Genomic DNA, 13,365 nt, shown 5'->3' with positions numbered 1-13,365 from the left:
ACCTCTATCAAATTGGATTTCGTTGAGTTTAATATTCTGGAAATTCATATCTTGAACAGAATTTGTAACTCTGATAAGTTAATGACGAATGTACTAGGCTATGCCTTTCTTGTATGTTCACTTACCTTTTTCATGGGTAGGGGATGGGGGGGGGGGGTGGGGGTTGCTTCTTTCAGGTGGTCGTAATTTTCATAAAGGTTCGGCAATTAATCTCAAGAATTATTCGACCATTGCCGAACTTTTTACCGTCGCACGTTCGCATATTATTTTGCTATGGGGTCCCCTTCTTTCGGAATTTAGTCAGGTACATTACTAAGAACTCTTAGGAGTTGGATGCCTTATTATATTGCGTCAAGTAGGTCCAACACCGTAACCCCATAAATCTACATTTGACTGGATTTATGCGTAATGAAACGATGGGTCTTTTGCACCAAATGAGCTGCAGTCATTGATTTATGATTCCAAAAGGCCTGAAAATCACTGCAACTGATGAAAAAATGTTAATACAGTGGAACCCCGTAAATATGGACACCAAAGGGACATGATAGATTGTCCGCATTATCCGAGTGTCCGCATTAAGCAGGCTAATTTAAGAGAAAATATATGAGCTTTTTAGTTGTCGAGACAAAGAAAACTGTCCGTTATAAGCCGCTTTCACCGTAGCAGACTACAAAAAGGAAAATAAGAGAGTGTAGGAAAAGAACTGACATCCCTTTGAGTATTACATCGCTTACCTTGGAGACAATTTTGGCGCGAGAAAAAATCCGACTTATAATCCGAGTTCGAACATGACCGAGAAATTTTCATTCACACCGTTTTCAAAAATCCTTGCATAAATTGTGTGAATTATTTTGAATAAACGTAATGAGTTACTGTTAATACTCCCTCAGTAACGGAGCTTAAGCAACGACGACGACGGCGACGCCGAGAGCGACGCCTAGTAAAAAACATGAATTTATATTTTGCAAGGGAAATTAGCGATTGCGTAGATTTGTTCGGTACGCCAATGGCTCTAAAAACGTGCTTAAGCTTAGCGTAATTATGCAACGACGGCGTTCAATTCCAAATGGAAATACGAAAAATTAGCCGTCGTCGTCCACGTTCCGTAGACGACACAGAAATTGGTCATTTCACGTTCTTGTTTTGACGAGGACGACAAAGAAATGTACAAGGAGTATAACGCACGTGCACAGCTATTGTTCTACTCATTCAACCTTTTGTTTGGTGACGTTTTCGTTGCCGTCGTCATCGTGGTTTGCTTAAGCTCCCTAATTACATATTGTTAGGACTGCTAGTTGACTGGCCTTTAAGTCGTTCCCCTCCCATATTCACCTTTCTGTGTGTTCCAACGACTAGACAGTGATTATGTGAGAAAATCATTTCATGAACAAGTAACGAATCTTTTGAGGGTAGCACTTATACATTCATAGCTTTTGTGCACACAGTACACTGCTACGAAAAAGGAGATTGGTACCATTTTAACCCTATGAATTCCTAAAAGATCATTGGAAGTCAACTTTCTCAATTCGTTCTACTTCCAATGGTTCTAGTGTAAAAGTGATCATCAAACTATGACCAGTTATGTTTTAATATTAAGCTTATGCTACAAGTAACTTCTCCTGACTCTTCAACCTTTTCCCGTACAGCCGATCACTGATTCATTGGCCTTTTGACCATTGTCTTTCCTGCTTCCATCTTTCAGCGTTATTTACAAATTTAAACTAAACCGCATCGAGCAAGGAGTAGATTTCGCGAGCCAACAACTTCATGTATGGGAGCAAACGGGATGGGGCGGGGGGTGTTGTAATGACTCTTCACACTGATTGCAGTAATTGTTGATTTGTTCTACAGAAATTTAGCTACAGTGAGTTAGACACTGGCTTGGTAAGACACTTTCATTTAAAGACAGATTTACACTTTAGTGATACCAGGACAATACAGCTTATTTTTGGTTAAGTATTCAGCCTTTACTGCTTTGTTTAAGTTCTGTATGCTGTCTTTTTCACTCTCTTCGACGTTTCCTTTCGGCGTTTCTTTTTTGCCCTTCGAAGACAGTAGGAAGGGAGCCAAAAGTACTCAATTCCCACATACTGACAACCTTAGACTAAGAGGCCATCCCAACTAGATTATCGTGATGAGCAACAAATAGACATTGGCTTGTATGATGAGGTAAGCAGCTAAATACTTGTCATTTTCTTTGGTGCCGAAGACCGGCCTGTTAGCTGCTAATGAGTTGATGACTTAAGCAGGTGTCCCTTTATATGTCAAAGTAAACTGAAACCATTCAAAGTTAAAATGGCTTTTCCTGATTTATTATTTTTGTTGCTTCTTTTAGTTAAATTGCTTATCATTTCCGTTCTGCAAAGACCAATTACCAAAAACCGATAAAAGCGCCTGCTTGCCAGCTGTTCGAGATAAAACAAAAGAAGCACTATAAATGCCCAAGTAATTCGGTATCTGGATTGAGGACAGCTATATGAATTTGACCCGATTTTTATTTTATTACGGATCTCAAATAAATATATACCTCTCTATATGTACAAGCAAATTTGCCCACGGTTGCCAACTGATGATGCGTAATCTTGCACTCGATCGATTGAAGGATTTGGGGTTTGAGTTCCTTAAAGAAAGGTGACTTTACTTAGAAACAGCGTCTTCAATGGAAATCGCACTTTCGGATTGGAACCAATGTCAAGGTGAAATGTAAATTAACTTATAAAAATTGACCTTAAAAAACAGTCCAGTTATAGATAACTTTTAAATCTGTAAGTAGTGGCAGTTATGGGGAAAAACTAATGTTAAACTTGTTAAACTCTCCGGGGGTTATCATTTTAAACTGGCCATGACATGCCTGATTATGATCCATTTGGCCTACGTGTTAACGATTGAAGCTTCTAGTCGAGAAATAAACATAACTGTTTTGAGGTTATCTGAATATACCAATCAGAATCATGAATTTATATGTGCTTTTAAACAAAATAAATTCTTAACGAAACTCGAGTGAACGTGGTCAAAGCGTCTCAGGTAATACGCAATTAAAATTCATTGAATGATTGCCCAAACAGTGATCGATCGATTCTCGCAGTTGATAAAATACGAAGTACTCTGGCGAATATTCTGGCGAATATTAAGTCTCGCCAGTTTTAGAGTTGCTCTCAAAGTGGTTTAAACTCTCTAAAATCAAATCAAGTAAGTCTGATAGTAGATCCAAGCATAAATTTTCAATATTTTTTTTCTTTTTCGCTGATTTTTTAATCTCAACCGTGTCTCGGTCCGTTACACGCGCTTGGCTTAACGCCTGGTAAATAACCATTACAATTCTCAAATATAACTTGGAAGCAGTAGTAATGTTTATGAATTAGAACTAATAGGGACCCATTCAACTTGACTGGTTTTGAAATTGATTTATCGGATATCAATAATATATTTTTATTTTCTAAAAAAGAACTGAACCTGTCGGACCCAGACCTCCCTATACGGTGGGGCCCAAATGTTTCCGGCCCTAAGGGCCTTCAATTAAGGTGGGGTCCAACGGTTCTCTTCTACGGGCCTCAACCAATAAGGAGGGTGACCGCGCCGCCGTTCTCCTCCCCTAGTTGAACCACTGAAATGTTGAATCCAATCTGAAACGCAGCCAAGTCGCTGGGATGAGACTCATCTGTCTTTTGAAAATAATAATAAAAAAAGAAATGAGGATACTTTTACGATCAAGTTGACTCAAAGTTGAGGTCGTTTCGCCTCAGCCTCTACAGTCAAAGACACAGACCTCCATGTATTAGTATAAAAAAGTGTATTACAAAAAGTACTTAGTCCGACTATGTTGGACATGGGAACAGCTGGCGAACTTTGAACTTCGCTGCAAGGACACACGGCAACCAGCCAACACGCTGTGTCAACTTGTAATCGATATCAAAGTTTATACTTCGTTAATGCATAAGAAAACGTTTCAATGAAACGGCTGACAAAACACGGACAAATGGAAGACAAATGGAAGCTGTTATTTACTCTCCATCTCTCACGTTTTAGGCAATTCTTTCTTTTGAATCACAGAACGTCACTCGCTCAGTCTACCGCATTTCACAAAGCCGATGGTAAGGCAGGTCTTGTTTTCCTCAGAATTAAAATAAGATTTCGCATTCTGCCGGTATTTTGAGTGATTTCTATTGAAATGCCTCGTCAGGTCTGGCGGAAAGTCGTTACGCTGTATATGTATATGGGCTCTCTCTGCCACTGTGGTTCTATCTGTTCGGAGAGTGACTCAGCCTTCACCAACTCCTCAAACATGCTGAGATGGGAGCTCAGTCTTGTTGACTTAGATAAAATCAATTTGGAGAAAAAAGCGCAATGAAAGCAATGTCTTCCATGCTATTAAATAGCGTAAAATAGCGTGACATAATATAATTAAATTCCCTTTCTTTCTCACTATTTGAGGCTCGCAGCCGTAAACTAAGAGTAGCCTTTGCCTTTTTATCTAACTGGGAATCACTTGCCAAAATTCTCGACTTCCCGGAAACGGCGTAGATTTTCAAAATACGCACCGGTAGTTTGTAAGCGTTAGATAGATAGCAAAGGATTACGGTTTATTTATCAAGTCCACTAATTCGAGTTGTACAGTAGGGTAATAAGATTCGGCTGTAAGATAAACGTTGACAGAGTTATCAACTGGGGCTATATCTAACCATCAGAGCCGCACCTTCCCTCTCTCTTCCCTTACCTTCCCCTCTTCTCTCCACCCCCCCCCCCCCCCCCCAGGAGAAGCAAGGGTGCTGGATATGCACAGCCTATTCCTCATTTCTATGATTGGGGACATCTAGCGATCAAACCAGCTGTTAAGAGTGTCACTGACATTCGATTGTGTTCCGCTGTGGCCAGTTATTGTTCTTCCAAGATATTACCAGATATTATTATGTTGTGTATCACTGAGCGGTAAATTCGGAGAGAAATTCAGATGGAATGATGAGTTCCGGGTGAATGGGTTCATTGCTGTAGTGATATCCAGGTCAGGACGGGCAGTCCGCTAACTTCATACTGAGCACAGGGGCCTTTTTTTAAACATTCATTTGTAAACAACAGACCCTGACCGTAAAAGAACTAGAAAAAACAAGGAAGAGCTAATCTTAAATGCGACGTTAAAAGTAGGAAATGTCGTTTGAAAATACGACCGCTAATATTTAGTTCGAGAATATTATGATTTCCTCTATGAAAAGAATTTTTCGAACCTCCAAGGGAAGAGAAAATTGGTTTGAAAAACCGGGTAGTTCGAAAAATCGAGGTTAAAATTCAGTGTTCGACTGATGGGAGGGAAACAACTTTTGGTTCGAGTTACCGGGATATTCGAAAAGTCGAGGGTTCGAGAAATCGGGATTCCACTCTACATCTATGGCATAAACCCATCCCTTGTCCTAAAGCGCGGTCAAAATGAGTGCATTGGTAACAGAAAGAGGCTTCGCTGCCGTTTTCTAGCAAAAACATAAATTAAATTAAATTAAATTAAATTAAGTTGAGCCAAATATATACAAAAAAATATATATCCATGCTTCGAGAGGCCCCCTTAAAATACTCAGCGCGTTCTAAACCGGGTAGAAATGGCATGATTTGCGGTCAACCTTGGAAGCCGGGGTTGGAAGCTGAGCATCAAGAACAAGATCGAGACGTCCAAAAAAATATAACAAAAAAATTATCAGAAGTACTATCATGAAGGCTGAAGCTCCAATCAGGCACTTTTGGGAAATAATCAACAAAGTTCTCTTGAACACTGATAGTGATGACACGAGTTGAAGTCTTGAAAGCTTCGCCCAGGCCATTTCCGAAAGTCTTTTCACATCAGGTTGATAGATAAATCAATCAACTCCTAAGCCGATCTTTTCGAGATCAACTCGTAATGTTAAATGGGTGGCTGTCGATCGCAAATGTCGTGCGCGGAATGCATGCCTTTAATTACTGAATTGCTAATTGTCTGGAAGCAAACCTATTTTATTTAAGGAAGTAGCTCCAAAACAACAAATCGCGCATTTTATCCAGAAAATGGCTAAGAACTATTCAAGTCAGTTCACTCCATAACTTTCCCACTAACTAAACTAAACGAGTTGGTAAAGTGCAACTAGTTAATTGCACTGTAGCGATTAAGAAGAAATCGATCCTTTCCTAGTCAATTACGCCTTTATCAGCAAAACCGACTGAGTCAATAAACGAAAAAGATTATTTGTTATGGCTTTTCATTGGTCGTTAATCTGATTGTCACAATTTTAATTACTGCTATCTTCGCCGTGATCTCTCTGGCCACGTTTAATCTAGGATAAAAGGCACGATTGTTCTCACGGTTGAGCTCAAGTGTTTGAGTTGGTGAGCATTCTACAGTCGTTTTTTCCCCGGAGGCGGTTTATTAATAAGTTACTCGCCTGAAGATAAACATAAAGTGATTTTCGCAGCACGTCCGGTCGACAACGCGTGTTGTGTTTCGCACCCTTGTTTATCTTTGCGATCAACGCTTTGTTTGAAGTTAAGCCAACTCAAAGAAGCCGCTAAATGGCTTAATACAATAGCCCTACTGGAGACGAAAGATTATATATTTTATTAATCGATTCCACATGGCATCCACGACTTCGAAAATTAAGAGAGAGCGTTTAATGGCAAGAAGAGTTGTAAGCTAGGGCAGGCTAGAGAAGTCGAGATTGACGAAATCAAAGGGATTTCCAATTAAAATGCTGGGACTTTTTCTCCTCTAAACCAATTTGCATTCAGATGCCTTGGCAAACAAATCAAATTTTCGCCTTAATAGTCTGCAGTCAGTAAAGACTATCAGATAAAATGCTTTCAACGAAAGAGATTCGGCTAGAAATAAAGTGAAATTTTCGTGGCCGTTTCAAATTTTGTTAAACGTTCAACACAGACATGTATCGCGACTCTTTCAGTTCACCAACCAAAAACGATCTAATCATGGTACCACGACGGTCCATTTCTCCGACGTTTACTGAGAAGCGACCCAACACCACAAACCAACCAGATGAAGCAATATCTTGACTTCTGTTTGACATGGTTACTAAAAGGTGTTTGCCTTTTCTGTCAATGAACAGTGAGAGTTGTTTAGACACTCCATTAACTGTTAACGTGCCCAAGTGCATATGCTCAAACACACTACCAAATAATGACTCGAGGGCTCTTTCAGTTGAGGAAAAACTAAATAACATTTCGTTTGATATACCACCTCTTTCAATTTTCCATTTTTCGCAAAGGTTGCTCCTGCCGATGTTCCTTCGAGCTTCAGTGAAACAGGATGAAAAAATATATATACATATAAACAAAGCCAAAAAATGATAATTCGTAGAGCCGAGGTCCTGTTTTTGCCTGAAACTTTCAAACGATTCCATCGACCATCTGATCCTTCACAGAGTTTTTCAAGTTTTATCTTTCAACGTTTTAAAGTGTCTAATGACCTGCCATGTTGTCAGTCACTGCTCTATATACAAAAGGAAATGATATCCAACTCTCGTGTGCACTCCATTAAAATGCTCCCTTAATTATTCATTTCAAAGAAACGTAGCGCTCAATGACGTTTAAAGTGCAGTTAGCTCTTACTCATAAGCTATGGATCTTTTTTTTACATTTGCTTCGTCGAAATAAAGAAACATTTGGAGTAAAATTCAGTGGCAATCTAAGCAAACAGGCTGAGTTGTGATTCGTAAAACCGTACAATCTCATAATGCGCTTCATTTGGAAAATGTTTATTAAATGCGTAGAATGTGAACAAACTTCCCGTTTGGCGGAACTTCAGTAGCTTAATGTTTCCTCCACAAAAGACGTGTGGTTTCCGCGGATTTTGTGGTAAACAAGCAAGCCAGGGCATTAGTAAAACGTTCTTAATTGTGCCACATCGGCGAACAATTTAGAGGAAGATGTCAAATAAATTATCGGAGAAAATAACCGAGTTGAAATCACAGACTCTAGCGGCTTCGTCTGCTGTGCACGCAAATTGTTTCACGGATTGCAAAGGGAACGTGCTTTTAATTAATTATCAAACGCGCTCTTTCTGAAATACCCTTTGTTAATCGTTATGTGGGGTTCTTGTAGAAGCTGGGACCTTAGATAAACCCAAATGAAGAGATAGTTACCAACAATTAGAGGAGGCAAACCTTACAGCTTCGCCAGATTTAGTTATTTTTCAACGGGAGCCATTTGTTTCCAATTAACTATATCTACTGTTTATGGATAGCGCAAACTAAGTTCTAATTTAGATTGGGTGCAATTTGTGATATCGCTTGATCATCTTTATCAGTCGGGCAACCAGCCGTGAATGAGGCAACACGCAATTTTCATCTCAACTCAATTTAATACCAAAGTGAAAGCAACTTCCACTACATGAATTAAGTATTTCGATAAATTGACTCAGTTCTTTAATGCAAAAGCAATATTCATCCTAAACTCCGCAAGAAAAACACATTCAGAAAACCGGATTAAGTACGGATATTTTGATAAAATACCTTTCAGTTGAACGCTTGTTAATTAAGACACTATGTTACCAATAGCCGTGTGTAACAATGAAAAGGCCATACCTTGCGTGGCGTTCGTTTGTGACATGGCAGGAGGTCGGTGATTGTCAGTGCAATCATCTATAATTTATAGTCACAAATTTAATAAAGAGTTTCAACAAAACAAAACAACTCAACTGTACAACCTAAGGATGCTTCAGGTGTCTAGCAATCATTCTATTTAACTTTCTTGGCTTAAAACAGTTCTGCAAATCGATTTTGAAAACACAATAGGTGGTAAAGATGTTCCCACTATTTAGACTCAACCGAATACTTTGTTAATTGCCAACTGCTGCGTGATAAAATTGCTTGTATCACGGTTTTGGCGAGCAATTAAAAATGGTCTCTGTGGAATCGTGAGTTCAATATTCCAACTGCCTTGTTCATTTGAATGAAATATATCTTGTTATCAAACAAACGAGAACGCTCTTCATAAAGTTTTATGAAGACGCTAGTACATTTGCTCGCCAATTGCTTCCTGAATAAGCTCAATTACCGCTCTCCGACTGGCTTAAGAAAATAATTCGAGAAAGCGGAACAATTTGCATTCATTATGTTCAACTATACCCTCGTAGACGAACATTTTTAAGATGGCCAATTCAGAGACTTTCCACCATTTAGAATATCGTTAATCGGTCTCTTAATTCGTGTAAGCACCAAACCATTGAAAAGATAATTGTATTAATACACGTTGTTCATGAAAGTGAACAATTAAAACAATCCTAACAGTTTCACTTTGGAAGCTCTTGGACAAAGATTACTGACAGCTTACAGTAGTTTTTACGAGTGGAAGACTGTGTGAATGAAATAAATAACAGATATTTTACAGCTCAATGGCTAGCGGGAGATAATTTTCACCTGGGTGCTAGCTAACCGCTCTCTTCCAGTTCCAAATCAGAGCTTTTGTCGTCGTTATCAAGTCCAGTATCCGAGGATACACTATCTTTGTTATCCGAATGTTCGCTTTGGGAATCCTTGTCATTCTCGGGTGTTACCTCGCATATTTTCTCCTGCTTCTTCCATTTCGTTCGTCTGTTTTGAAACCAAATTTTGACTTGAGTTTCTGTCACATTAAGCAGCGCGGCCATGTCACTTCGCTCAGAGGCACTCAAGTATTTCTTCTCTTTGAATTGCTTTTCAAGCTCGAAAATTTGCCGGCCAGTGAATGTGGTTCTAGCTTTTTTCTTCTTGACTTTCTCCTTGCCAGACTTTCCTTTCAATCTTTTTATGCCCCTGGAATGGGCTGAAGAGGTTTCTGCTTAAAAACAGAAAGCCGAGAACCGTTTAGAAAATTGATCCTCGTTGATTACCCTCGCCACCAATTTCCGAACTCGTTAGCAGAGCGTGAACTAACTTACCTTTTATATCTAATTTTGATTGAGCCGTGGTCTCCTTCTTAGCGATATGGCAGCTCGAATCCTCCTGGTTATTTTGTTTCAATTTTGCTTCCTTCTCTTTTATATACAGGCGGCGTTTAGCAAGCGGTTGGTCTTGTTGAGAACGAGCGGTTGTCATGTAGGTCGGTTGATGGCCCGATTGAAGTCCGAGAATGTCAGCCACAAAGTGCGGTGTTGGTTGCTTTGGAGGGTTGTTGTAGACGTGCCGATGCCATGTTCCAACCGACGCCATGTTTTACGTCCTTAACGATGGCTTCCCTGCGCCTGGTTGCAGGCAAATGATTTGGAGCGGAGGCAGCTTGAAGCAATTGTCGCAGCTCTGCCGTACTTATCTGTCAGGTTTAGGACAAAACAGAGCATGAAAGGTCTGCCGCCTGCCTGCGCGAGTATGACATATCATATAAAATCAATAACGCGATTGTATTGACGATAAAGGCAATTAGGAAAATTTGCTGACAAATACAGGCGTCAGTTTTATTTCTAAGCCCCCGTTCTATTGGCTGGTGCAATGAGCGCGATTTTCATTGCATTCATTCATTGGTTGGTAAAGTCGATGTGCCCAAAGGCCATTTACAAAGATGTTTAATCGCTAATTTGGATAATTTTCATGTCAATCAAATTCCTATGTTTTTAAACATAGCTTTCTCGCGCTACAGGCTTAATTGTCCCTGGACAGGAATTCACAGATGTTTGATTTAGACACACACATAGCTTATCGCTGGTAAATTGCCATGGTTGGTCCATTTATAGAATTGTATTTGTAGTGTTGGACATTTGAAGAACAGGATCGGACAAGAAACGTTTGGTGTGACAAAGAAACATCTGCTAAAATGATTAACAAATGTTGAGCTAATGTCTTTCATATTGGCGAAAGAGATTTAAGGTAGTAAATAACAGCTATGGTCCTCATAATTCCAAAACAAGAAAATTTGATGTGTGTGAGTGCAAACGTGTTGTCATTCGGCATCTTACTTAACTTACAGAAATCGCTTTCAATATACGATTCCAATTAACAATACCGTTTGGCACCAATCGAACCCACAATTCCTCTCCAGTCGACCTAATTACCATTTTAAAGAGTGGAATTAACTAAGCGTTGTTTAATGGTCTTCCAACCAATTCAGAAGTGATAAAAATAACAAGATGAACAGGCTGCGATAAATTCCGCTTTCGAAGATTCATAGAACAGTTGCTCTTTACATGTTTTCAATGTGTATATGGAAATTCACTTTGGGCTGTCCATATTTATCTGGTATTTTATCAGCAGCCCCGGGTTAAACTTAAAATTCCGACCATATATAGCAAACCAAAATGGCAACATATGTGGCTTGATGTGAATTACAGCAGGGCTAAAAAAAAGGCAGAGAAGGTACTTGATGTGTGGGTGCAATCGATAGCCTTTCGAAACTTCGTTTAGTTATCGGCTTCTGTTGTTTATTTACATTTGTAACTGCTCTCCCTTGTCTTGGCAATAATCGCAGAGCTAAGAGCTATTAACATTAAATAAAGCACCACGATATATGAAACCCTGGGTGGCAGAGGCAGTTGTTTTCCACACTAGAAGGAGACACGAGCAGAAACGACTGTTTTGAATTACACTAGACTTGGACACACTAAACGCGCTTTGTAAAAAGAAATCGGAAATCGGAGCGTAATTAGGAACAGTCTGGTTGATCGGGACAGTCACAAAGGCAATTAAATACAAATGCTTTTTAATAAGAACTACAACCTTTGCATTCTTGGTGTAAAAAAAAAAAAAAAAAAGTAGGTTGTTATGGCCTCCCAATATAATGGCTCGACCGGTAAAAGCACTCGTTGCTGACAAGCTTTTGCAGCAAGAAAACAGTGACATTTTTTTTTGAATGGCTACATACAAGTGAGAGATTGATTGCTCGCAGCTGTGACCATGTACCGTTTAGTTTCCTCTGCGGTTTAACTTGTCCTCGCCGAGGCACGTTAGTCTCGCTCACACCTCATTCTGAAGTAATTGGCGAAGGAGACCGTTATAATAGAATTTCGCTCTTACTAATCCATCCGATTTTATTTATCGCGGGTGCAAATAAAAGAGATTCATCGTGCACTTAAGCACTATTCCAACGTGAAAGCAAACCGCTCGATCTTAATCTGACAGACGCAACTGAAACTCTTATTCAAATGACTGGTTCGTGTTTTTGCCAAGCTAAAGGACAAGATGTGACTGTTTCCGACTACGTCAGCAAACAGTATTTTAATAAAGCGTGTTTTGTGTCAATCACCTCTTTAATCTTGATCATATGTGAACTCGAACATAAAGGAGTTTAGATAGTTTAGATCTTATTGGAACACCAATGTATGGCAATTCCGTCAATAAAAACCTTTAGCGTAGTCTAAATGAGTGGTATTTTGAGCATACGTGGCTAGATTACAAGTGTCTGAGCTGTTTTGTGGTTTATCTGATCTTACCAAATGACGGAGTCTCGACAGGAGGTCAGAAACCTATTTGCATTTGATCGTTCAGCACACAATTGAACATGTTGAAGTTTAGACAAACACCTTGGACAAAATTATTAATTGGATTACATGCTTAGAATCTGTTTTGACGTCCAACTGTAAAATTTACCTCAATGGATTGTAAAATAACGCTTGTAAAAGATTAAGAAGTAAAATATACGGATAGTTGCTCAATTGTGTTAATTTATCGAGAGTTAAACAATGAGCCATTATCTGCACTCAGATGGTTAATTCAGCACTCAACTATAAAATGCATCGTTGTCTACCAATTTATAATGAATTGAAAGAAACCGGAAAGGCAATGTCTCAAGAAGTGAGTGTTTATTAATGGTGGAGACTAAGTGACCCAACACAATTAAAACATATATTCAAGCGTTTGGCTTGTTTGATTGCCAGCTGCTATTAACCCAGATTATTAAATTCTCAACTTCGGATAATGCAATTCTAGTTTTCTGATTGGTTCATTGGATCTCGGTTACCAGCAACCAGACCTGCGTTTGACCTTATATGGAATTGAATGCGGCAAATGTCGCTCGGCGTAGACTTTCGTCGACAAAAAAATGGACGAAGAAAGCAGATTCGGTGAGCTATCTACAGACGAAACACAAGAAATAATGGACAATGCCGTCCCAGTGACAACGGAAATAAGCCACAAAGCATTTAACGGTACGTATCTGTTAAGCTTCCTTCGAAAGGTGGGTCTCAAAATTTCAAATATGACCGTCGAGATTACGCAACAACAATGTTTTTAAGCAATAGAGCACTTTTTCTGTGCTTACATAGCCTTATCTAAACACGAGGAGAGTTAGGAGAATTCTCGAATTCTCCCAACCCTCCTCGTGTTTAGATGAGACTATGCAAACACGGAAAAAGCGCTCTATTGCTTTTATAAAAATTAATAGTTCATAATAATACGCAAGAATCTAAAACGTCACAATCGTGTTTACGTACTT

The 13,365-nt window shown here is 39.3% G+C and overlaps 1 protein-coding gene across 2 annotated transcripts; it reads right to left on the bottom strand.

The window, feature by feature from the left end:
- Nucleotides 1-6,144: 6,144 nt before the first annotated feature.
- On the bottom strand, nt 6,145-10,502 carry LOC145477431 (uncharacterized). 2 transcript variants are annotated; one of them, XM_081455525.1, is made up of 3 exons: nt 9,884-10,502; nt 9,384-9,783; nt 6,145-8,606 (listed from the first exon to the last, which is right to left on the bottom strand). In XM_081455525.1, exons 1-2 carry the CDS (start codon nt 10,152-10,154, stop codon nt 9,395-9,397), a joined length of 660 nt encoding a protein of 219 aa, XP_081311651.1. In that variant the 5' UTR covers nt 10,155-10,502; the 3' UTR covers nt 6,145-8,606; nt 9,384-9,394. The 2 variants fall into 2 exon arrangements, with proteins under 2 accessions (XP_081311651.1, XP_081311656.1); XM_081455530.1 differs by having other exon boundaries at nt 6,151-9,780; nt 9,884-10,501.
- Between the last annotated feature and the right edge of the window lie 2,863 nt (nt 10,503-13,365).

The sequence above is a fragment of the Orbicella franksi genome, chromosome 2 (genome assembly GCF_964199315.1).
Source record: "Orbicella franksi chromosome 2, jaOrbFran1.1, whole genome shotgun sequence".
Lineage (NCBI taxonomy): Eukaryota > Metazoa > Cnidaria > Anthozoa > Scleractinia > Merulinidae > Orbicella > Orbicella franksi.
Note: the sequence above shows the minus strand (reverse complement) of the source record. Positions and strands in the feature narration are given on the sequence as shown.

Coding starts and splice junctions, on each gene's coding strand:
- LOC145477431 (XM_081455525.1), bottom strand. CDS start 10,154: ATGGCGTCGGTTGGAACATGGCATCGGCACGTCTACAACAACCCTCCA. Junction 9,784..9,883: donor ATCAAAATTAGATATAAAAG/GTAAGTTAGTTC, acceptor TCTGTTTTTAAG/CAGAAACCTCTTCAGCCCAT.